The 25,623-nt window shown below is 47.0% G+C and overlaps 1 protein-coding gene across 1 annotated transcript in view; it reads right to left on the reverse strand.

Annotated features, from left to right (window-relative positions):
• Window positions 1-7,286: 7,286 nt before the first annotated feature.
• Window positions 7,287-25,623, reverse strand: part of LOC144674364 (chloride channel protein 1-like) — a gene marked incomplete at its 5' end in the record, with an annotated part of 39,976 nt that continues 21,639 nt past the window's right edge. The window contains 9 exons of the mRNA XM_078535754.1: window positions 7,287-7,406; window positions 9,897-9,983; window positions 14,028-14,132; window positions 15,993-16,031; window positions 17,263-17,331; window positions 17,828-17,892; window positions 21,623-21,656; window positions 22,468-22,604; window positions 25,389-25,522. Coding sequence (XP_078391880.1) covers window positions 7,287-7,406; window positions 9,897-9,983; window positions 14,028-14,132; window positions 15,993-16,031; window positions 17,263-17,331; window positions 17,828-17,892; window positions 21,623-21,656; window positions 22,468-22,604; window positions 25,389-25,522 — 790 coding nt within the window. The remainder of the gene's footprint in view (window positions 7,407-9,896; window positions 9,984-14,027; window positions 14,133-15,992; window positions 16,032-17,262; window positions 17,332-17,827; window positions 17,893-21,622; window positions 21,657-22,467; window positions 22,605-25,388; window positions 25,523-25,623) is intronic.

Raw genomic sequence — 25,623 nt, forward strand, 5'->3', positions numbered from 1 at the left:
CCCCTCAACCCCACCCCCCTCCAACCCCCCTCCACCCCTTACCAACCCCTAACCCAACCCCCTCCCACCTTCCCACCCTCCCTCCACCCCTTCCCGACCCCACCCCCTCCCAGCTTCCCCGACCCCACCCCCTCCCAGCTTCCCCGACCCCACCCCCTCCCAGCTTCCCCGACCCCACCCCCTCCCAGCTTCCCCGACCCCACCCTCCTCCACCCCTTCCCAACCCCTAACCCAACCCCCTCCCACCTTCCCCATCCCACCCTCCTCCACCCCTTCCCAACCCCACCCACCCCTCAGCCTCCCCTACCTTCTCCCAACCCCACCCACCCCTCAGCCTCCCCTACCTTCTCCCAACCCCATGCACCCATCCCTCAACCCTCCCCCACCCCTCCTACCCTCCTTAACCCCAACTCCCCCACCTCCTCCCAAAACCCCTCTCACCATCCCCTACGTCTTCCCGCCCCACTCCCCAACCCCACGCACCCACCCTCTCTAACACCATACCCTGGCCCGTCCCCAACCTCTTCTCCCGCATCCACACTCACTGTTCCACACCCACTCCATTTCTCATCCCGCCCCCACTCACCCAATCTCTCTCACCCACACCCACCCTCCCCACCCACCAGCCAGCCCTCACCCTCTAACCCAGAGCCCACCCATGTCACCTGGTTCTATATCAATGCAGCAGTTGAACACCAAACAATACACTTCATCGCAGTGCTGAGGGAGTCTTTCGGATCAGGCTTTAAACTTGTCTCTTATCTCAGCTGGAGTTGAGGATTCCAGTGGAGCAATGAGAGCTTTAAGGAGGGAATTTCAGAACTTTACACTACAGACAGCCACTGCTGGAGATCAAACTGGGGATCTTACAGCCAGAACAGACAAGTTAGGTAACACTTCTTCACATAAAGGGTGTTGACAGTGCGAAACACATAAATAAGTACATTTTAGCTCAATGAATCATTTTAAATATGTGTTCGATCTTGGATTACAAATTACAGGTTAGCAAGGCTGTAAAAAAAAAAGCAAACAAAGCTCTAGGCATTACTTCTCGAAAGATAAACTTCAAAAGTAGGGAAGATATGCTAAACCTGTATCAAACCCTACTCAGTTCGCAATTTGTGTGCAGTTCTGGTTGCCATATTATTAAAAGGATATCGAGGCACTGGAGAGGGTGTAGAGAAGATTTACAAGGATGATGCCAGAAATATGCTGGTATACAGACCAGGAAAGGATTGATAGGTTGGGAAAAGAAATGAAGGCGACCTTATGGAGGTCTTTAAGTGATGAAAGGTTTTGATATAGCGGATACAGAGAGAGCATTTCCTCTTGTGGGGAAGAGCAAAACTAAAGACCGTCAATATAAGTTAGTCACCAAGAAATCCAATAGCGAATTCAGGAGAAAACTGTTTACGCAGAGAGTGGTGAGAATGCAAAACTCGATGCCACAGGGAGCGGTTGAAGTGAATAGTATAGATTAATGTAATGGGAAGCTAGATAAGCATATGAGAGAGAAGGGAATAGAGGGGTACGATGAGAGATTTAGATGAGAAAAGACGTGAGGAGGCTTGAGTGGAGCATAAACACATCATGGACTATGCCGTATATTCTATGTAATCCCACAATAGATTTTTGTGAGCCAAGGGTATTAAGGGATATGGAGCCAATTCTGGAAAATGGAGTTGGGAAACATCACCCTGTATGGGGGAACAAGTTTGAGGGGCAGAACGCCCAACCCTGTTCTTTTTCTCAGGCCAATAGGAGAGAGCTAAATACAATATCTGTGAACGATCAATAAATTATAATTCACATCAGTATAGAAAATTCTGCACCTGAGTGCAGGTCAGTCAGGATCTGAGATGCAGAGGGATCTGGGTGTCTCAGTGCATGAATCGTAAAAGGCTAATGTGCAGGTACAGCAAGTAATTAGGAAAACTAATAGAATGTGATCATTTATTGCAAGGGGAATTGAATACAAAAGTAGGGAGGTTATGTTTCGGTTATGCAGGGGATTGGTGAGAACATGTGGAGTGCCGTTTACAGTACTGGTCACCTTATTTAAGGGAGGATGTAAATGCGTAGGAAGCAGTTGAGAGAAGGTTTACCAGACTAATACCTGGAATGGGTGGGTTGTCTAATGAGGAAAGGTTGGACACGCTAGGCTTGTATCCGCTGGAGTTTAGAAGAGTAAGAGGCAATTTGATTGAAACACAAGATCCTGATGGGCCTTGACAGGGTGGATGTGGAGAGGATGCTTCCTCTTGTGGGAGAATCTAGAACTAGGGGTCATTTTAAAAATAAGGGGTTGCCCATTTAAAATGGAAATGAGACAAAATTTCTTCTCTCAGAGGATCATGAGTCTTTGGAACTCTCTTCCTGAAAAGGTGGTGGAAGCAGAATCTTTGGATATTTTTAAGGAAAAGGTGGATAGATTCTTGGTAAGCAAGGGGGTGATAGGTTATCTGGGGTTGGCGAGTTGCAGATTTCAGGTTACTATCATCAGCCACGATCTTATTGAATGGTGGAGCAGGCTCGAGGGGACGAATGGCCTACTCCTGCTCCTCGTTCGTACATATAAGAACAGGATAGACGGATTAACACTTTGGGTTAAGAAAGATGCCTTAATTGAATCCCCCTGATAATCCTAACCTTGTCTTCCCCCGACTGTATTGTTGTGCCATGTCCATCGTTTCATATTTGTAAACATGGAAACAGAAAATGTAAGGAACAGAAGGAGGCCATTTGGCCCATCATGTTTGTGCCAACCTGAAAAAGAACCATCCCGCCTCATCCCACTTTCCAGTTCTAGGTCCGTAGCCCTGTAGGTTATGGCACTTCAAGTGCATATCCATGTACTTTTTAAATGTGATGAGGTCTGCCTTTACCAACCTTTCAGGCAGTGAGGTCCAGATGCCCACTGCCCTATGGTAGGGTTGCCAACCCTCCAAGATTGGCCTGGAGTCTCCAGGAATTGAAGATCAGTCTCCGGGACACTCCTGGGTGCAACCCTGGAGAAAAATCATTGGGACATTTTAAAAAATTGTCATTTTCTTTCAACATTTCTTTTCCAGATATAAAAATATTGAAAATGGGGGGAAAAAAAGACTGTTTGGCTGTCAGTCAAGCATCATCCAATTGGGTTAAGAGTCTTTTTGCTTTCCAATTGGCTTAGGAAGGCCGTGTGTCACAAGAATGGATGTGTTGGCCGACTCATGGCTGGTGCGTGGGGGCAAGTCATGTGACAAAACCTCCAGGAACACATTTAATCACAGTTGGCAACTCTACCCTCTGTGTGAAAACATTTCTCCTCAAATCCCCTCTAATTCTTCTACCAATAACTTTAAATTCAGTGCCCCCTGCTTTTGCTAAGGGAAATAGGTCCTTCCTAACCTCTCAATTTTGCACTATTTTAGATTTCCATATTTTTAAAATCCAGCAATTTATTATTCAATGGAAAATTAAACAAACTTGTTCATTTTCTTCAATGTCTGTTACACCACTATCATTTTTCATATTTAAATATACTTTTATTAAATGATCAGGATCTTGTACATCTCAGGCTTGCAAAACAAGTAGAAAATCATGACACATTGTACTTAGTGGCAACCACCATTTCTGTCAATCATGCATGGAGACTCCACTGCTGTAAGTGACTGCTACTGACTCTATGCACAGATTTTGTATTATGTAACTATCCTCACTGACTGCACCTTGCTGGAGAAATCACCCTGCTTTTACCAGGAGACTTTGCTGCGGTTTCAGTCATGAGTTTTGTTTGCTGTAGTTCGTAGGGGATCTTTTAAATAGATTCTGTAGACTGTTTGCTCTAGTGCACGGTATAAACAAGAGAGAAACTAACCACTTGCCCTTAATATGCAATGACATTACCATTGCTGAACCCCAAACCATCAACACCCTGCAAGAGCGGAGGGGGCAAAGGGGCTGGTCACCATTGACTAGAAACCTAACTAGACCAGTCATATAAATACTGAGGTTACATGAGCAGGTCAAAGGCTTGGAGCAGGACAAAGCAACCCGCTTGATTAGCACCCCATCCATCACCTTCAACATTCACTCCCTCCACCACTGACACACAGTAGCAGCAGCGTGCACCATCTACATCTTGTGCTACATCGTGCTGCACCAAGGCTCCTCCGACAGCACCTTCCAAACCCATGACCTCTACCATCTAGAAGGACAAGGGCAGCAGATGCATGGCAATACCACCACCTGCAAGTTCCTCTCCAAGCCATTCGCCATCCTGACTTGGAAATATATCACCATTCCTCACTGTCACTGGGTCAAAATCCTGGAACTCCCTTCCTAACAGCACTGTGGGTGTACCTACACCACATGGCCTGCAGCGGTTCAAGAAGGCAGCTCACTACCACCTTCTCAAGGGAAATTAAGGATGGGCAATAAATGCCAGACTTGCTTGAGATGCCCACATCCCAATAACAAAGACTCTGGTGAGTAAATTGACTTTGATTGTTTTGTAATAACTCTGGGGAGACGGCGGTGTGGTGGTAATGTCATTAGACTAGTAATCCAGAGGCCCAGTCTAATGCTCTAGAGACATGGATTTAAATCCCACTGCAGCAAATGGACCAGTTTAAATTTAATTAATAAGTCTAGAATATAAAGCTAGTCTCCATAATGGTGACCATGAAACTATCATTGATTGTCGTTTAAAAACCCATCTGATTCCTAATGCCCTTTAGGGAAAGAAATCTGCTGTCCTTACCTGGTCTGGCTTACATGTGACTCCAGACCCACAGCAATGTGGTTGACTCTTAACTGCCCTCTGAAATGGCCTAGCAAGGTGCTCAGTTGAAGGGAAACAAATGCTGGCCTTACCAGTGATGCCTACATCCCTTGAAAGAATTGAAAAAAAGAATAGGCTGTTTGCTGTGAGTCTCTCTGTAAGAGCTCCCTCTCTCCCAACCATGTCCCTGCCCCCTCTCCCAACACACCGTCTCCAAGTCATTGGCTGACACAGTGGTGTCAACAGATACTCTTGTGATCTGTCACCCTGTTGTCACCATATGCCTTACTTACACCTCCGCTGTGAGCATTTATTTAATTGGATCATTCCCGTTGGGATTAATTTGGTGTCTTGACTAGTTTCCGACTTCTCCCTCTGCACACCGACTCCAGGAAATAATTACCAAGCCTCTTGCCCCTTCCCTTCCCCCCATGCCAACCCTCACCCCCCCGCAGCCCTCCCCTTAACATACTTGGAGAATCTACAAAGGAGCTCACATTGAAACAGTATGAGGCTGTGCTATTGCAAAACAACCACATGAAAAAGTCAATTAATAAAAATATTGTTCCAAAAAATAATTCTAACCACAACTGACAACGCAAACACAGCAGTCTTTCAACGCTAACAACTACCTATAGCCTCAACACCCACAACAAAAATAAAATAAAATTGCAGGGCTGTATTTATAAACAGTAAGGGAGGCATGGGACCTAATTGATCATAAGATCATAAAAAAACAGGAGCAGGAGTAGGCCATTCGGTCCCTCGAGACTGCTCCACCATTCAATAAGATCATGGCTGATCTGATTGTGGCCTTAGCTCCACTTTCCTGTCTGTCTGCCATAACCTTTACTCATTTGTCTATCAAAAATCTCACTCAGCCTTGAATACATTCAATGACCCAACCTCCAGCGCTCTCTATGGAAGAGAATTCCAAAGGTTAACCACCCTCAAGAGAAGAAACTCGCCCTCTCCTCCATATCAAATGGGAGACCCCTTATTCAGAAACTGTGCCCCCTAGTTCTAGATTCTCCCACGAAGAGAAACATCCTCTCAGTATCTACCCTGTCAAACCCCCTCAGAATCTTGTGTGCTTCCAATGCAATAGGAATGCTCTTGCAAAGGGCTGGCACAGCCATGATGGGCTGATTGGCCTCCTTCTGTGCTGTATGGTTCTATCATGACTGCTCACAGCTCATTCCCAAGCAATTTGGACACCCAGGCCACATCCTTTGTAAACTCTGTCCTACATGTTGGAATGTCAGGAATTAGCAGGCAGGACAATCCCACCCAAAAATAACATCTAAATGATGAACTCCCACCTCTTTGAAATGGGTATTTCCCATCCATGGGAGAAAGTTGCTCATGACCATCACACTCCTGGCTTGTGCCTTATAGATGGTGGACAGACTTTGGGGTGTTGGGAGGTGAGTTACTCGATGCAGGATTCCCAGCCTCTGACCTGCTCTTGTAGCCACAGTATTTATATGGCTAGTCCAGTTCAGTTTCTGGTCAATGGTAACCCCTCCAGGATGTTGATAGTGGGGGATTCAGTGATGGTAATGCCATTGAATTGATTCTCTCTTGTTGGAGATGGTCATTGCCTGACACTTGTGTGGCGCGAATGTTACTTGCCACTTGTCAGCCCAAGGCTCAATATTGCCCAGGTCTTGCTGCATTTGGACATGGACTGCTTCAGTATCTGAGGAGTCGCGAATGGTGCTGAACATTGTGCAATGATCAGCGAATATCCCCACTTCTGACCTTATGATGGGAGGAAGGTCATTGATGAAGCAGCTGAAGGTGGTTGGGCCGAGGACACTACCCTGAGGAGCTCCTGCAACAATGTCCTGGACCTGAGAAGACTGACCTCCAACAACCACAACCACCTTCTTTTCTGCTAGGCATGACTCCAACCAGTGGAGAGCTTTCCCCCTGATTCCCAGTGAATTCAAATGTTATGTCTTTTAGCTGTACTTTGTGCAACAGGCTAGACCTGGAGAAACATGCAGGAACTGACAGGGACTGATGCTTGTGGCACTGTTTCTGGAGGTAAGGCTGCCACCGTGTGGAGGAACTAAGAATAGCAGGCACTACAACAACAACTTGCATCTCACTAGCATCTCTAACGGAGAGAAAAAAAACACTTGCAGGCACTTAGCACACAGACTCGGAGGGCTCAAGGCACTGCTGTCAGGTGTGGAGTAAAGGGAAGGGAGGGTACTCCAAAGGCCTGAGATGGAGGAACGGAGAGTTCGGGGGGAGGGGGGATTGGGGGAGGGTGGAATTGTCCAACTGGAAGAGAAGAGACAGAAGGCAAACGGTTTGGATCAAGAGCGCAGGAGAATGAAGCTATCCAAAGCTGAGCTGCAGATCCATTACAACGTGGTTATCTCTGGCTTTTTGACGGTTGCTCCAGTCAATGAGAGGGTGCAGTGACGCTCCAGCAGTGTACAGACAAAGGCCGGGCTGTGAGGGAGATTCCAGTATCCGATAATATCTGCATTCCTCCCCCCTCCCCTCAGTTGTCCTTGGCACCGTCGTTCTGGATCAGAGTGATGTTCTGAGGCAGGTCTTCCTCCTTTGCCGGACTCCTTCGGGTGGAGGTTCCCTTCACACAACTCTCAACCGCTGCCTTCAGCTGCAGAGGAAATAGAAGGCAGTCAGAGCAAGTAGTAGCGCTGCCAGGGGCAGGGATTCAGAGCATATAATGGTGGCTGGGTGAAACGTGAACAAGTTTGGGCTGTATTTGGAGAAAGGCTATTCAACTATAATTGGAAAAACACTGTGGTACAGTAATGGTGGTGACAGATCTGTCATTGTATAAAACTAGGTACTGTACTGGTGGGGACAGGTCTATCACTGTATAACACTGGGCTACAGTACTGGTGGGGACAGGTCTGTCACTGTATAACACTGGGATACAGTACTGGTGGGGACAGGTCTGTCACTGTATAACACTGGGATATGTACTGGTGGGGACAGGTCTGTCACTGTATAACACTGGGCTACAGTTCTGATGGGGACAGGACTGTCACTGTATAACACTGGGGTACGATACTGGTGGGGACAGGTCTGTCACTGTATAACACTGGGGTACAATACTGGTGGGGACAGGTCTGTCGCTGTATAATACAGGTACAGTACTGGTGGGGACAGGTCTGTCACTGTAGAACACTGGGGTACAGTGCTGGTGGGGACAGGTCTGTCGCTGTAGAACACTGAGATACAGTACTGGTGGGGACAGGTCTGTCACTGTATAACACTGGGATACGTACTGGTGGGGACAGGTCTGTCACTGTATAACACTGGGCTACAGTTCTGATGGGGACAGGACTGTCACTGTATAACACTGGGGTACAATACTGGTGGGGACAGGTCTGTCACTGTATAACACTGGGGTACAATACTGGTGGGGACAGGTCTGTCGCTGTATAATACAGGTACAGTACTGGTGGGGACAGGTCTGTCACTGTAGAACACTGGGGTACAGTGCTGGTGGGGACAGGTCTGTCACTGTAGAACACTGGGGTACAGTACTGGTGGGGACAGGTCTGTCACTGTAGAACACTGGGGTACAGTGCTGGTGGGGGCAGGTCTGTCACTGTATAACACTGGGGTACAGTACTGGTGGGGACAGGTCTGTCACTGTAGAACACTGGGGTACAGTACTGGTGGGGACAGGTCTGTCACTGTATAACACTGGGGTATAGTACTGGTAGGGACAGGTCTGTCACTGTATAACACTGGGGTACAATACTGGTGGGGACAGGTCTGTCACTGTATAATACAGGTACAGTACTGGTGGGGACAGGTCTGTCACTGTACAATACTGGGGTACAGTACTGGTGGGGACAGATCTGTCACTATAACACTGGGGTACAGTACTGGTGGGTATGGATCTGTCATTGGAGTGACAGTATTTTAAGCTGATGTACCTAAATGTAGACAAATTACATGTCACACAACAGACAGGGTGATTTAGTTCAGTGGATTTGTTAACTATGACATATAGGGACATGGAGAGAAAATCATTCAAAGGCCATTTGACTTTTCTCAGCTCACGCCTCCTGTACTCTGAAGTCATAGTCTGGTACTATTACGCTGAAGTAGCTTCCAGGACTGACATTGATTGTTTGATTTGGTCAGGTACAGGATGTAGTGACCCCAGGCAGTGTGGCAGAGATGCCTAAATGCACCACCCCACAGGTGAGTCCCCGCCCGCAGTGTGCTGGCGGAGGGCAACAGTGCAGTCCGGGGAGTGGTCACTTTTGTGGCATATAATTTAAACTGGCCGCAACGTCACAGTTACATCCAGCTCCAGCTTTGCTTCCCTTGAAAGTTTTTGTGTGAGTTTTCATCCTAATCAAGACCCCTGCCCCCCCACCGTACTCCCACGAGCCCTTAAGCATACATTCACTGAACTGGTGTAAGTACAGAGTAAAGCTCTCTCTAATCTGTTCAGTAGAATTGACTTAGTACCAACCCTAAAATGCCAAGCATTGTCCACATTAGATATCCTTTAGTAGTCTTTCTTCATCATTTCAGGCTCCCCTCAGAAACAATTCTGACTTCGCACCTTTACACTCAGGAGGGATTTGACGAAAAGGACAGCATTTTATGTGATTGCAGGTCTCTGTTGTAGCTCAGTGGCCTGCACACTCACCCTTGAGTCAGAAGCCTGTGGGTTTGAGTCCCACTCCAGAGCCTTGAGTACAAAACCCAGGCTGACTCTCCCAGTGCCAGTACTGAGGGGAGTGCTGCACTGTCGGAGGTGCCGTCTTTCAGACGAGATGTTAAATCGTCCCCGTCTGCCCTGTCAAGTGGTTGTAAGAAGACCCATGGCCGCTATTTCAAAGAACAGCAAAGGGGCGGCCACCTGTTTATTTCTCAGCCAGCATCGGTCATGGATGATCGGGTCTGTGGGATCTTGCTGTGCGCAAGTTGCCTGCCGAGTTTCCTACATTGCAGCAGTGACCGCTTCAGAAGTACTTCACTGGCTGTAAAGTGCTTTGTGTTAGGCGCTAGATAAATGCAGAGTCCTCCTCTTTCTTTAACCTGTACGGTTTGAAGCGGCACCTCTGGCAAAGTCACTGGCCGATGCAGGGCACAAACTGCAGCATTCCCATACCTCTTTCAGAGCAACTACACCAACAAGTCTTCCTGTGGAGGTCACGTAGGCAATCCGCAGTCCAAGGAGATTGAAGAGGTCGTAGCACTGTAATTAAAGAAGTGCTTTTATTTTTATTTATTTTTAAGACGAGTGGGGCTTATTCAGAGTCTGGTCATGACATGAATTGAGACTTGGCTGGCTGCCCCTGGGACTATTCCAATGCTCTCCTGGCCCGTCTCCCACCTTCCACCCGACATCTGCTTCAACTCATCCAAACCTCTGCTGCCAGGTCCTAACTCCCGTTCACCCATCACCCCTTCCCTTACTGACATTGGCTCCTGGTCTGGCAACACCTCAATTTTAAAATTCTCATCCTTGTTTTCAAACCCCTCCATGTTCCTACCTCCGTAACCTACTCCAACCCCAAAACCCTCTGCGATCTCTGCGCCGGCCTCCTGAGCATCCCCTGATACCCATCGGTCCACCACTGGCGGCCGTGCCTTCAGCTGCCTGGAGCCCTTAGCTCTGGAATTCCCTCTCTAAACCTCTCTGCCTCTCCCTCTCCTCCTTTAAGATGCTCCTTAAAGCCAAATTCTTTTGGTCATCTGTCCCAGCATCTCTCCGTGGCTGGGTGTTTGATTTTTGCCTGTTAACGCTCTTGTGAGGCGCCCTGAGGATGTTCTTACTCCATTAAAGGCGCTATATAAATGCAAGCTGTTGTCCCCGTAGGTTAATGTGTGATGTATCCTGACAGCCGCACACCCATCACCTTCTTCCACCAATCACAGTGATGTTCTGTCCTCGACTGAGAAAGACTCGTACATGGGCTCAACTGTAAGCAGCCACGTTCAGGACCTCCCCAACAGAGAGGGCAGTATAACTAAATGCTCAGGTCTGACAATATACGACAGGTGAGAGAGCACCGGTCAGCCAATGCACACGAGTTGGGCAAGCTACCTACAAATAGCTGCTGCGTCACTGGAGATGCTGTTCCCCCTATTAATTAAAATGATAAGGATGTACCGAGGTTGACCCAGTCTCAGGAAATGAAAAGCACCAAAGAAAGAGTGCCCCCCACCTTCTTATTTAAAAAAAAACAGAAACAAAGGAAATATATCACTCGAGCAATATAATTTTCCCTAGCTACTGAATCTCTGCGGTGCACCACAAGACCAGAAGATGTAGGAGCAGAAGTAGGCCATTCGGCCCATCGGGTCTGCTCCACCATTCAATGAGATCATGGCTGTTCTGATAATCAGCTCGACCTCTCCCTGATAATCTTCGACTCCACTTTCCTGCCTTTTCTTTTTTTTTATTCATCCACGGGATGTGGGCTTCGCTGGCTGGGCCAGCATTTATTGCCCATCCCTAGTTGCCCTTGAGAAGATGGTGGTGAGCTACCTTCTTGAACCGCTGCAGTCCATAACCCTTGATTCCCTCACTGATTAAAACCCACATGTCGCGGATCAAGTGCACCAATGGGCACTTCTGTGGCGTGACCAGAGCAAGGAAGAGAGACGGGCAGCCAGAACTACCTGCTTTACCACGTAGAGGGCCACTTTGACCAGGCCTGAGAACAGACTCACTAGGGAGTCCCTCCGACTTAACCACCCATGTCCAACCTTCCCATTCCCCCTCACCTCCACACCGAGCGGCTATAGATCAGGAGCTGAAGTGCGACTGAAGTGGAGCCAAACACTGAGGACCAGCCCCCTTCAAAACAGTAGCCCAGGGGCCGCAACCTCTCACGCCACTCAATGTAAAACACAAACTCATTCAGGTGCACAAAAGGTGCAGGCAGGCCAGGAACCCATGAAGTGATTTAAAAGCCTATTCGATGGTTTGCGGTCAGTCTCCCAGACTCCTGGCCACTTGTGGAGGAGCTGACAGCCCACAGGACCACATCTAGTTGGCAAACACTGAGATGTTTCGGCCAATGGTGTTGATCCTGGGGATGCGAGGGTTGTCTTAGGAGTTGAAATGGAGGAGAGAGCGGGTTTGGAAGATGCTGTCTAAGGAGCCTTGGTGAGTGTCTGCAGTGCATCTTGTAGATGGTACACACTGCTGCTACTGTGCATTGGTAGTGGAGGGAGTGAATGTTTGTGGATGGGGTGCCAATCAAGCGGGGCTGCTTTGTCCTGGACGGTGTCGAGCTCCTTGAATGTTGTGGGAGCTGCACTCATCCAGACAAGTGGGGTTTGTTCCATCACACTCCTGACTTGTGCTTTGTAGATGGTGGACAGGCTTTGGGGAGTCAGGAGGTCAGTTACTTCTCACAGGATTCCTAGCCTCTGACCTGCTCTTGTAGCCACAGTATTTATATGGCTAGTCCAGTTCAGTTTCTGGTCAATGGTAACCCCCAGGATGTTGATAATGGGGGATTCAGTGATGGTAATACCATTGAATGTCAAGGAGCGATGGTTATATTCTCTCTTGTTGGAGATGGTCGTTGACTGGCACTTGTGTGGCATGAATGTCACTTGCCACTTGTCAGCCCAAGCCTGCATATTGTCCAGGTCTTGCTGCATTTGGACATGGACTGCTTCAGTATTTGAGGAGTCGTGAATGCTGCTGAACATTGTGCAATCATCAGTGAACATCCCCACTTCTGATGGAAGGAAAGTCATTGATGAAGCAGCTGAAGATGGCTGGGCTGAGGACACTACCCTGAGGAACTCCTGCAGTGATGTCCTGGAGCTGAGATGACTGACCTCCAACAACCACAACCATCTTCCTTTCTGCTAGGTATGACTCCAACCAGTGGAGAGTTTTCCCCCTGATTCCCATTGACTCCAGTTTTGCTAGGGCTCCTTAATGCCACACTTGGTCAAATGCAACCTTGTTGTCAAGAGCAGTCACTCTCACTTCACCTCAGGAGTTCAGCTCTTTTGTCCATGTTTGAACCCAAGGCTGTAATGACGTCAGGAGCTGAGTGGCCCTGGCAAAACCCAAACTGGGTGTCAGTGAGCAAGTTATCACTAAGCAAGTGCCGCTTGATAGCAATGTTGATGAGGCCTTCCATTACTTTACTGATGATGGAGAGTAGACTGATGGGTTGGACTTGTCTTGCTTTTTGTGTATAGGACATACCATACAATCTTCCACATAACCGGGTAGATGCCAGTGTTGTAGCTGTACTGGAACAGCTTGGCTAGGGGTGCAGCAAGTTCTGGAGCACAAGACTTCAGTACTATTGCCGGAATATTGTCAGGGCCCATAGCCTCTGCAGTATCTAGTGCCTTCAGCTGTTTCTTGATATCACGTGGAGTGAATCGAATTGGCTGAAGACTGGCATCTGTGATGCTGGGGACCTCCGGAGGAGGCGAAGATGGATCATCCACTCAGCACTTCTGGCTGAAGATTGTAGCAAATGCTTCAGCCTTATCTTTTGCACTGATGGGCTGGGCTGCCCCATTATTGAGGATGGGGACATTTGTGGAGCCTCCTCCTCCAGAAGGAGGACATTTAAGAGTCAACCACATTGCTGTGGGTCTGGAGTCACATGTAGGCCAGACCAGGTAAGGACAGCAGATTTCCTTCCCTAAAGGACATTAGTGAACCAGATGGGTTTTTACAGCAATCGGCAATGGTTTCGTGGACATCATTAGATTTTCAATTCCAGATTTTTTATTGAATTCAAATTTCACTACCTGCTGTGGTGACATTTGAACCCGGGTGCCCAGAGCATCACCCTGGGTATCTGGAGTACGAGTCCAGTGATAATACCACTACACCACCTCCGTTGAATGTTTTAAGTTATTACATAGAACGATATTGGACGCGGGAGGAAAGGGCTGCTTGGCTAGCAGTGAAAATTCATCCAATGGGAAATCTGTTCATTTCCCAATTGGCAGTGGGAAGGCTGTGCACTCTGAGGATGGATGTGTTGGGCGACCAATGGTGGGAGAGTGGCAGGGGGGGTGGGGGCAGTTGGGCATGGGTGGATCACATGACGATACCTCCGGGAATGTGGCTAACTGGAGTTGGCAACCCGATATTCAATACGAGCTGAGAATCTAAGCTGGGACTAGGTTGACTCAGTTCCACTTTTCGCAGGGATCCTGCTTACTCAGCCAGGCAGGGGACCATAACATCGGATGAGCAGTAGACGGTTCAATGCCTCTGTTAGGACAAGGCTGAAAGCTTTACCTCATACAGTGTTTCCTTTTCCACTAGTCTGAATGGGGCTGGGTCAATCACACACTCGTCCAGGTTAAGCACCTGCTGAAGCTGAGCATACTCCCAATCCTCAACCTGCAGCAAGAAAAATAAAGAAATAAATAAAACCTTTGGAGTCTCCAATCTGCACTGTAGGGACAGGGTGATTATGCCTCACTGCACCAGCTGGAGCAATTTTCAAAAAGCATTATTTGTGTGAATTTTAGTTTCATCAGTGTCAATGCTGAAGGTTGGAACCGTTCCCATTTTACACAACCCCCAGTTTAGATGCAGTTTAGAGTAAAGGCACCTCTACACTGTCCCCATCAAACACTCCCCGGGCAGGTACAGCACGGGTTAGATACAGTGTAAAGCTCCCTCTACACTGTCCCCATCAAACACTCCCAGGACAGGTACAGCACAGGGTTAGATACAGAGTAAAGCTCCCTCTACACTGTCCCCATCAAACACTCCCAGGGCAGTTACAGCATTGGGTTAATGTTAAAACTGAGATTGATAGATTTTTGTTGAGTAAGGGGGTTAAGGCTTATGGAACCAAGGTGGGTAAAAGAATCTAAGATACCGACCAACTATGATCTAATTGAATGGCGGAATGAGCTTGAGGGGCTGAATGGCCTCCTCCTGTTCCTGTGACACACCTGAGGTGGGAGATTGGATTGGGCAGATTGTCAATGCAGGCTCCAAGGCCATGAGAGGGTCTTCCCACCCAGCTGTCGTTAACTTTACCAACTTCTCAAGGGTAGGACAGAGATGGATGGGCCTGCTGTCTTCTCGAGGGTAAGACAGTGTGTAGTGTTAACGTCAATGGACTAGTAATCCAGAGGCCCAGACTAATGCTTTGGAGACATGGGTTCAAATCCCACCACAGCAGCTGGTAGAATTTAAATTCAATCAATAAATCTGGAATATAAAGCTAGTCTCAGTAATGGCGACCATGACAACTACCATCGATGTCGTAAAAACGCATCTGTTTCACTAATGCCCTTTAGGAAAGGAAATCTGCCATCCTCACCTGGTCTGGCCTACATGTGACTCCAGACCCACAGCAATGTGGTGGACTCTAAGCGCCCTCTGATATGGCTGAGCAAGTCACTCAGTTCAAGGGCAATTAGGGATGGGCAACACCCATATCCCATGAAAAAATAAAACCAAGTTGTGCGTTGTTAGTTTCCAGTGATGTCCTTGGGAGTCCCTCAGCTTCAGCTCTCATTCACCTATGCATAATTTCTCTTTAGTTTAGCTGAATGAAGAGTGTCCTTTTGTGGACAGTGTCTGCTGCATGCTGTGCAAACAGAATCTCTCCCAATGTCAATTCACAGTATTTGGTGACTGGTAACACACACTGACAGATTTCCACATGGATCAGAGGCCTGGGTCTAATTCTACATCCTGTTGTTGCAGGACGCTAAGGTGCTGGTGGGGCTGACATTGGTTCAGTGCCTCTCTGTACGACTTCTGGCGACTTCTGTTGAGTGTCAGCCTTGGCTTGGTCACTCTGTGTCCTCTGGAGGCCGTGGGTTCAAATCTAATCCCTGGGCTTGAGCACACACATCCTGACTGCCATTCCACTGCTGGACTGGGGGAGTGCTGCATTGTTGGAACCACCCCCTTTCCAGGAGTCCTTGAACTGTGGCCCTGCCGGTCTGGTCGTGTGGACATAAAGGATCCCTTTGGCTCAACTGGAAGAAGAGCAGGAGAGTTCGCCCACTGTCTTGGCCAATATTCCTCCCTCAACCAACACCGCCCAAAAGACAAATTAGCTGGTCATTTATCGCATTCAATCTTTGTGAGATCTTGCTATATCTGTCAATAGCTGTCAAATTAGCCCCAACGACAAAAAATGAATAGGCTGTGAAGTGCTTTGGGATGTTCTGAAGACATGAAAGGTACATAAAAGCTAGTTCTTTCTTTAAAACAGATAAGAAACACCATTACCTCCCATGTGGTCATCGTGTCAAAGACTTCCTCTCCATCCTGGAACAGAAGTCAAATCAAGAATGTTTATTGGGACAATGAGTATCTTTTATTCATTGAATGTGAGGTTTGGGATGATGTGCAGCATTCCTCACCCCTGCTTTGCTTGATTTGGTCAGACACATTGATGGAACCAAAACAGAATCCCCTATTTTCCTTATGGCCAACTGGTCACCCTGGGGACCTCCTTAGATTTTTTTAAAAATTCTTTCATGGGACGTGGGGTTCACTGGCTGGGCCAGCATTTATTGCCCATGCCAAATTGCCCTCGAGAAGGTGGTGGTGAGCCACCTTCTTGAACTGCTGCAGTCCATGTGGTGTAGGTACACCCACAGTGCTGTTAGAGAGGTTGTTCCAGGATTTTGACCTAGCAACAGTGAAGGAACGGCCGATGTAGTTCCAGGTCAGCAAGGTATATGACTTGGAGAGGAATTTGCAGATGGTGGTGTTCCCATGTGTCTGCTGCCCTTGTCCTTCTGGTGGTACAGGTTGCAGATTTGGAAAGTGCTGTTGAAGGAGCTTTGTCGAGTTCCTGCAATGCACCTTGTAGCTGGTACACACTGCTGACACTGTGTGCCAGTGGTGGAGGGAGTGAATATTTGTGGATGGGGTGCCAATCAAGCGGGCTGCTTTGTCCTGGGATGTTGTCAGGCTTTTTAGGTGTTGCGAGAGCTGCACTCATCCAGGCAAGTGGGGAGTATTCCATCACACTCCTGACTTGTGCCTTGTAAATGGTGGACAGGCTTTGGGGAGTCAGGAGGTGAGTTACTCACTGCAGAAACCCCAGCGTCTGACCTGCTCTTGTGGCCACAGTATTTATATGGCTGGTCCAGTTCAGTTTCTGGTCACTGGTAGCCCCCAGGATGTTCACAGAGGAGGAGTCAGTGATGGTAATGCCATTGAATGTCAAGATGGTTAGATTCTCTCTTCTTGGAGATGGTCATTGCCTGGTGCTTGTGTGATGGTCACAGTGGCATATCTTTACTAAACCCTTGTGCCATGCCCCAACCCTGTCAAACTCCGCTGGCTCCAGCCTAGGTATCAACGGGCAGTGCAAAAATTCTCTACCAGCTCCCACTTTGTCCATAATTCAATGGGTGATGCTCCTCCCCAACCTCCCTGCCTTTTCTCCTCCCAGAAAATGAAATGTCCCATCAGACGGAAATTAAAACTCCTTCCTTCCTGAACTGCAGTCGGATCGGCAAGTTTAATTAACATCGGCCGTCATTACCAGGGTGTAACAACGAAATCGCTTCTGCTTGTTTGATTTTGATGGGCGACTTTCTTGAACCACCTTGGCCTGTCAAGGAGAAAAGACACCACATGAGAAAGTTTTTTCTCTCCCTCCTCTCCCTTGTATTTTTTGCACTTTGTTCCTTTCCACCTCTTATAAAGTGTCCCAGCTCAGAGGGAGAATGGGCAAGCTAGTTCCATCTCTCAGCAACGTCAAGGTGTAACCAGCCTCCTCAGAGGGCAGGGGGGGGGGGGGGGGGGCGGGGAGACCTCGGGGGAGGGGGGTGGTGGCGACTCGTCCTCCAGGTTCCCTCCTCGTCTCCCTCAGAGGCTGTCCCATCCTTATGACCCGATCGAGCCTGGATAGCCAATCAGCAGAAGGTCTGCATTCGACTTTACTGAGGGGCCACCAGCTCTCAGGGGCAAGGGCAAGGCAATAACAGTCGCAGAAAGTCACTCCCCTAGCGACCTAGACTCTCTGTCCACTGAGAAGGTTTAGCGGGAATGAGTTGGTGATAAAGTGCACGCTTTCATCAACACGGGAGAAGTATCTGGGGCCCTACCTCTTCATTTTCAATATAGATGTTGTCTTCTCTGTGGAACTGTTGGGTTTCAGGAGGGCGGGAGTCTGAAATAAAATCCCAAGAACAAGAGGTGAGAGGCACTTCGTACTGTGTTTCAGTTCTGGTCTCCAAGGCACAAGGGGAGCATTCAAACCCCAAAGGCAGTCCCCAGAATGATATTTGGGCGAAAGGGGTTAAGTTATGAGGACAGGTTGCACAGACTAGGCTTGTATTCCCTCCAGTGTAGAAGATTAATGGGTAATCTAATTGAGGTGTTAAAGGATGATTAAAGGATTTTACAGGCTAGGGAGAGAGAGAAATTATTTCCTCCCTTTGAGGAAGTCCAGAGCAAGGGAGCAGAACTTAAAATTCAAGCTAGGCCATTCAGGGGTGATGTCTCTTCACACAAAGTGGGGGTGGGAATCTCGAATTCTCTCCCCCCTCCAAGCATGTGGATACTGGGGGTCAATTGAAACGGTTATTAAAAGGGGTATGGAAGCAAAGTAGGTAAGTGGAGTTAAAATACAGATCAGCCATGAGCTAATTGCATGGCAGAACAGGCTTGAGGGGTTGAATGGCCTCCTCCTGACCCTGTGTTTCTATTACAAAGTCCTGGGAACAGGGGCAATTGTGACCAGTTTCTACAGCGGAACAGGCAGCGATGAAGAACTTGCTAAGTGGGATGTGATGTGCCCAGGTTAGTGTCCTACAGACTTGGCTCTACATTACCTGGACCATGAATCTAGTGTTGTGATCTGTGAGGAGGAGAGTGTAGAATTTCAAAAGGATGCAGACAGGTGGGTGGAGTGGAGCGGCAAGTGGCAGATGAAATTTAATACCGAGAAGTGTGAAGTGATTTATTTTGGTAGGAAGAAAGGGTACAATTCTAAAGGGGGTGCAGGAGCAGAGGGACCTGGATGTACATGTGCATAAGTCATTGAAGGTGGAAGGACAGGTTGAGAGCGCGGTTAATAAAGCATACAGCATCCTGGGTTTTACTAATAGGGGCATAGACTAGAAGAGCAAGGAGGTTATGTTAAACTTGTATAAAACACTGGTTTCTCCTCAACTGGAGTATTGTGTCCAGTTCTGGGCACCACGCTTTAGGAAGGATGTGAAGGCATTAGAGAGAGTGCAGAAAAAATTCACAAGAATGGTTCCAGGGATGAGGAACTTTAGTAACATGGATAGACTGGAGAAGTTGGGACTGTTTTCCTTGGAGAAGCGAAGGTTGAGAGGAGATTTGATCAAGGTGTTCAAAATCATGAAGGGTCTGGACAGAGTAGATAGGGAGAAACTGTTCCCATTGATGGAAGGATTGAGAACGAGAGAGCACAGATTTAAGGTAATTGGCAAAAGAAGCAATGGAGAGACGAGGAGAAACCTTTTTACACAACGAGTGGTTAGGATTGGAACGCACTGCCTGAGAGTGTGGTGGAGGCAGGTTCAATCGAGGCATTCAAGAGGGAGTTGGATTATTATCTGAAAAGGAAGAATGTGCAGGGTTACAGGGAGAAGGTGGAGGAATGGCACGAGGTGAACTGCTCCGTCAGAGAGCCGGCGCAGAAATGATGGGCTTGAGTGTTGTGGGAGCTGCACTCATCCAGGCAAGTGGGGAGTATTCCATCACACTCCTGACTTGTGGCTTGTAGATGGTGGACAGGCTCTGGGGTGTCAGGAGGTGAGTTACTCGTCACTGGGTTCCCAGCCTCTGACCTGCTCTTGTAGACACAATATTTATATATCTGGTTCAGTTCAGTTTCTAGTCAATGGTAACCCCCAGAATGTTGACAGTGTGACGCACCTGGGATTGCCAACAGTTGGTAGTGGGGTTGGCAGTGGTGGCAGGGTGGATGAGGGCAGGGTTGATGGAGAAAAGAAAACAGGGGAATGTAAGGGCACTCCAACAGCAAAGTTGGAGGGTGGCATGGGAAAGGTGGTGGGGGCTGGGTTGGAACAGCACCTGAGGGGTTGGAATGGGGTTGGGAAGAAGGTAGAGGATGGGGTGGGAATGAAATAAGAGGAATGGTATGGGAAGGCTAAAATGGCCTGGGATGGGAATTTACTGAGCTACAGTCGCAATAAGGACACTCATTCCATTACAAATGTTTTGGAGGTACCTGTTAGTCTTTAAATAAGAGATTTAACTACTATTTACAATCAAAAGAACTTGTGGAATCACTGACAGGAGGAAAAAGGGTTTTTTTTAAGCTTCTGACCCATATACTCCTCTCCGCACTTCCTCTCACCGCCTACCCCCCCCACCCACATGAAAATTAGGTTTCACTCAGATTCAACAAACATGGAAAGTGCTGGACCATAAATAGAGAGAAATTATCTCCCCAGTCTGGCATACACAGGGCATTAAGACCACCACCAGGTGAGGCAAGGGAGACTTAGGAAGAACTTTCTACACAGAGGGTCGTTAGGACATGAATGTTTGACCAGGGACATTGAGGAAGGGAAGTAGAATCCGAAATGACTTTTACAATATTTGAAAAATAAAGATATTATAGGGAAACATATAGGTGATAGAGCACCATCAGAGAGCAGGAACAGGTAGACATGGGAGTGAGCAGACACCACTAAATGCCAACGCATTTAGGGATGGGCAATAAATGCTGGCCTAGCCAGCAATGCCCACATCCCATGAACAAATAAAACGGTTTACTAGACTAATACCAGGAATGGGCGGGTTGTCTTATGAGGAAAGGCTGGACAGGCTAGGCTTGTGTCCACTGGAACTTAGAAAACTAAGAGGTGACTTCATTGAAACATATAAGATCCTGAGGGGCTTTGACAGGGTGGATGTGGAGAGGATGTTTCCTCTTGTGGGCGAATCAAGAACGAGGGGGTCACAGTTTAAAAATAAGAGGTCGCTCATATACGACAGAGTTGAGGAGAATTTTTTTCTCTCAGAGAGTTGTGAGTCTTTGGAACTCTCTTCCTCAAAAGGCAGTCGAAGCAGAGTCTTTAAATATTTTTAAGGCAGAGCTAGATAGATTCTTTATTAACAAGGGGGTGAAAGGTTATCGGGAGTAGGCAGGAATGTGGTGTTGAGGTTACATTCAGATCAGCCGTGATCTTATTGAATGGCGGAGCAGGCTCAAGGGGCCGAGTGGCCTACCCCGCTCTTAATTTGTAAAAAAATGTGCACACATTTGCACACAGATATACTCATTTTATTCATTCATGGGATGTAGCTATCATTGGCAAGGCCAGCATTTATTGCCCATTCCTAATTGCCCTTGCGAAGGTGGTGATGAGCTGCCTTCTTGAATATAATTGAGTGGTTTCTAGGCCATTTTAGTCGGCAAACATATTGCTGCGGGTTTGGTAAGCAGGTAGGAATGTCAGGTTTCTTTCCCTAAAGGGCATTAGTGAACCAGATGGGTCTTCACATTCACCCTGTAGTCTCATGGTCATCATTACTGGCAGCTTTTTAAAAAAATTCCAGATTTATTAACTAACTGAATTTAAATTCCCCCACCGCACTGGTGGGGGTTTGAACTCACGAGTCTCACCTATTAGGTCCAGGCCTCCGGATTACTAGTCTAGTAACCATTATGCTACCCTGTAAATGTACATACGCAGGCACATACACAAATACAGACAGACCTATACACACAGGCACAAAAGCGTGCACATAACCTAAAATAAAAACTGCTTATACATACGGATGCAGATACAAAATTACTTGTCCGCACAAGTCCGCGGACACAACTACACATGCATGCACACAGAATGGGTTCACGGGTACGCATGTCGACACAAACACAAACGTATGTTACTCACCGTCAGAACCAATTCTATCGGAACATGAGTTATTCTGAATTAAAGAAAACATTAGCATAAACGTGAGTTGCTTTAGATACAGCTCTATGACCGACACAAATACTCTTCTGAAACCCACAGGCACATTTTGATATATTTTAAACGAGACTTATGAAATGTCCAGCTGCTTATGAACAATAAAATAAATTTGGCGTTTCACCTTCTTTAACTCAGAATTTGTTTTGCCTCACAAGTTTATTTATTTTTTTAACCAAACCCACGCAGCCACCCCCGCTCCCTCCACCCCCCCAACCAACAAAATATTTTTATAGTTAGTCGCTATTGCGGTAGCATTAGGATAGGCAATGAGTGCCTTTGTCTTCTGATAGCCTAATCATCACATCATGTTCACCGTTGCCCATGTGCTCCAAGCACTGCCAAGAGTTGGCCTAATGATGGGAGCTGGGGCCTGGGGTTATCCCTACTCCACTCCAGATAACACCAATGCTCTAACTTGATTGGGTGTTCCTGAATGGGGAACTCATCAACACACCCACATATATTTTGGTGGTGGTGGTGGGCCCTTAATGTTATTCCTGTCATCTTCTTCCCTCTGGGCTTAGATAAGTGAGTTGAATCCCTGTTGGAAGGGCATGCACTCTCTGTAACAATCCAATTGGAACGTCACCCTGTGCAGGTCCCTCAATACTTTGACTCAGAGACTCTTTCGATGCAATGGTGAGTCCATGAATGGAGTGGCATTTCTGGGACAATGGTCATTCTGGTTTCCCCTTTCATTTTGGAAAAAAAAAGCAAGACCCTCTCCATCCCTCCCCCCACCCCCCTCCCAAGCCTCCATTACTCACCTCATGATCTGATAAAGCCTCTGTAGGTTGCCTCGATTGTTCCAGAATGTACCGCAGCCTCCTCTCTGGGCTCAGTTGCTCTGCGAGGAGTTTGGCGAGATTTTTACGTTTGATGGATCCCAGCAGAACCTTGGACTCTATAAGGCCAAAGGAAGTTTTACATGATGTCTGTGACAATCTTTTATTAATTGTAATTCCATCCCTGCCCCAGTGATATCTTTTAAGGATTTGCTTGGGGTTTTATGGTTACATTCCCATCCTTTTCACATGCTCTACTTGTCAAGGAACTATCATAAATTTCCTAATATTATTGTGGGATATTTTAAAGCAGGCTTATGTATGTGTGTGTATAATTCTATGTGTGGGGTTAATTTAATTAAACTAAAGATGGTTAGACTGCAAGATTTAAATTATCAGAGAAGTGAGGTGTAAAACAGGTATTTGAAATGGAAATGAGTAAAGCTAGGATGAGACCAGCAGATACGGTGTGAATGAAATTTGCATCTTTTAGATAAGTAGAGGAGTGTTTGATTTTCAAAGGGACAAGGAAAATGTTTGCAACTGGCAAGATTAATAAGGCATTGATTTTTTCCAAAAGTGCTAGCCATGATGAGAACATGAAAGGTTTTTATATTCTGTGAAAAGTAACTTCAAAGACAAGTGGAAACAATGGGATTGAAAGGCGACTATGTGAAACAGACTTGGGAAAAAAGCCTCTAGCCACCCTGCAGAAGTTTGCTGTTCCAGTAACCAAAGTTGTGTTAAAAGCCTTTGGAAGTCCATTGACCAGTGGGTGCTTGTGCTAAAATTGCTGGATTTATAAATTTGGAATCTATTTGGACTGTTGCCTTAAAGAGGGTGTGTAGTTAGGATTCTGGTTAAGTAGAAATTTTGGGAACTGTTATAACTGTGTCACTGTAATCTTGTGTGTGTTTAAGTTTGTTCTTCTTTTGTTAATGTCTTAATTTAATCTTTAAAATCTCTAAAGTTGGTAGTAGACTCATTACTTGTGACTTCAGTACACCAGCCTTCTCGTAATAAATACAAATTGCAAAATTGTTGTGATAGTGTGGCCAAGTTTCCCTTGCGGATTTGGTCATCCTGGCATATACCACCTGCCATTATCATAACACACTCTTGAAGATGTCAGCCCCAGCTGGAGTGGTGTTCTGCAAGCATGGAAGCTCTTTGATGTCTCACCCTTGCTGGGAAAAGGTTAAGTTAACCGATTGATTGCGGTTGAAGTGTGAGGCAGTTGAACAGTTCCCTTGTAATTTAGAGCTGCCTTAGGGGTAGCTACCATCACATAGGATTACATAAATAGGCTATATGGCACATTCAGCTCATCTCGTCTATGCTGGTATTTATGCTCCACATGAGCCTCCTCTGACCCTTCTTCATCTCACCCTTTCACCATATCTTTCTATTCCTCTCTACCTCATGTATTTATCCAGCTTCCTCTTAACTGCATCCATACTATATTCACCTCAACCACACCCTGTGGTAGCGAATTCCACGTTCTTACCATTCCCTGGATAAAGAAGTTTCTCCTGAATTCCCTATTGGATTTCTTGGAGACTATATTGTATTGATGGCCTCTAGTTATGCTCTCCCCCATAAGAAGAAACATTCTCTCTGTGTCCACTCAGTCAAAACCTTTTAAACCATTTTAAAGACCCCCTCAGCCTTCCTAAATATGACATCTTGACTGGCTTCAACAAGACTATATAGGCCCTAAGGGGCTTCAGCATGCTGTATTTCTAAAGATTAATTTATGGGATGTGGGCATCGCTGGCTAGGCCAGCATTTATTGCCCATCCCTAATTGCCCATTGAGAAGGAGGTGGTGAGCCACCTTCTTGAACCGCTACAGTCCCTGTGGTGTAGGTGCACCCACAGTGCTGTTAGGGAGGGAGTTCCAGGATTTTGACCCAGCGTCAGTGAAGGAACGGTGATATATTTCCAAGGCAGGATGGTGAGTGGCTTGGAGGGGAATTTCCAGGTGGTGATATTCCCATGTATCTGCTGCCCTTGTCCTTCTAGATGGTAGTGGTCGTGGGTTTGGAAGGTGCTGCCTAAGGGGTCTTGATGAGTTGCTGCAGTGCATCTTGTAGATGATACACGCTGCTGCCACTGTGCGTCGGTGCTGGAGGGGGTGAATGTTTGTGGATGGGGTGCCAGTGATGTGACACTATTAGATTAGTGTGTCCACTTTATATCGAATGAATATGTGAGTATGTTTATCTAACACTTCGTGTCAAGTAAAATTCCTACATCCCATCTTCAAACGTACCTGGGCCGTACCATTGAGCTCTGTTCATTGTCCATTCTACATGAGTAGCCATGCCTATCAGGCAAGGCCTTCACTCTCCCACCTTCTGGATATATTTCACAGCCAGCACTATTCATGCTTCCAATGTCCTTCCCTGCACCCAGCTTATCCGACACAAGAACAGAAGAGATAGGAGCAGGTGTAGACCACTCGGCCCATCGAGCCTGCTCCACTATTCAAAACGATCATGGCTAATCTTGGCCTTCAACTCCACTTCCCTGTCCATTCCCCATATCCCTTATTTCTCTGAGGGACCAAAAATCTTGTCTATCCCAGCCTTAAATGACACCATACCCAGCTAGGATTAGGAGGAAACCCTTCAAGACTGTTCTGCCCTTTAATCTGATTATTACTGATCTGTATTTTTACTCCATTTGCCTACCTTGGCTCCAAAACCTTTAATAACCTTGCCTAACCTAAATCTATAACCTCATTTTTGAAATTTTCTGACTGTCATTGAGGCCACAATATTCAGACACTGACTTTATCACAACGGACTCTGTCAACTGTGACAGAATCCGTTCGATATGTCTCTGAAGTCATTGTACAAAGAATACCTTGTCTTTACAGACAGAATTATACAGAGGTACCTGTTGAGTCAACCAGGGGAAACTGTTTCAGCTCTGTGTTCTTCAGCAGGTTTCGGATGTCTTTATATTTCAAATCCTTTGCCAGATACTTCAGGTCGGTCACCATAAAGTCCTCCGCGTAGATATCATGGGCGCTGGAATTAGAAGCCTGGCAATCAGCAGGGAATCCTGACATCCACAAACTGTGACCTGACTTGCGATCTCTTTCTTTTGTCAGCTCTGCTCCCGAAGCACT

Source organism: Cetorhinus maximus, unplaced genomic scaffold, assembly GCF_964194155.1.
Source record: "Cetorhinus maximus unplaced genomic scaffold, sCetMax3.hap1.1 HAP1_SCAFFOLD_636, whole genome shotgun sequence".
Classification (NCBI taxonomy): Eukaryota; Metazoa; Chordata; class Chondrichthyes; order Lamniformes; family Cetorhinidae; genus Cetorhinus; species Cetorhinus maximus.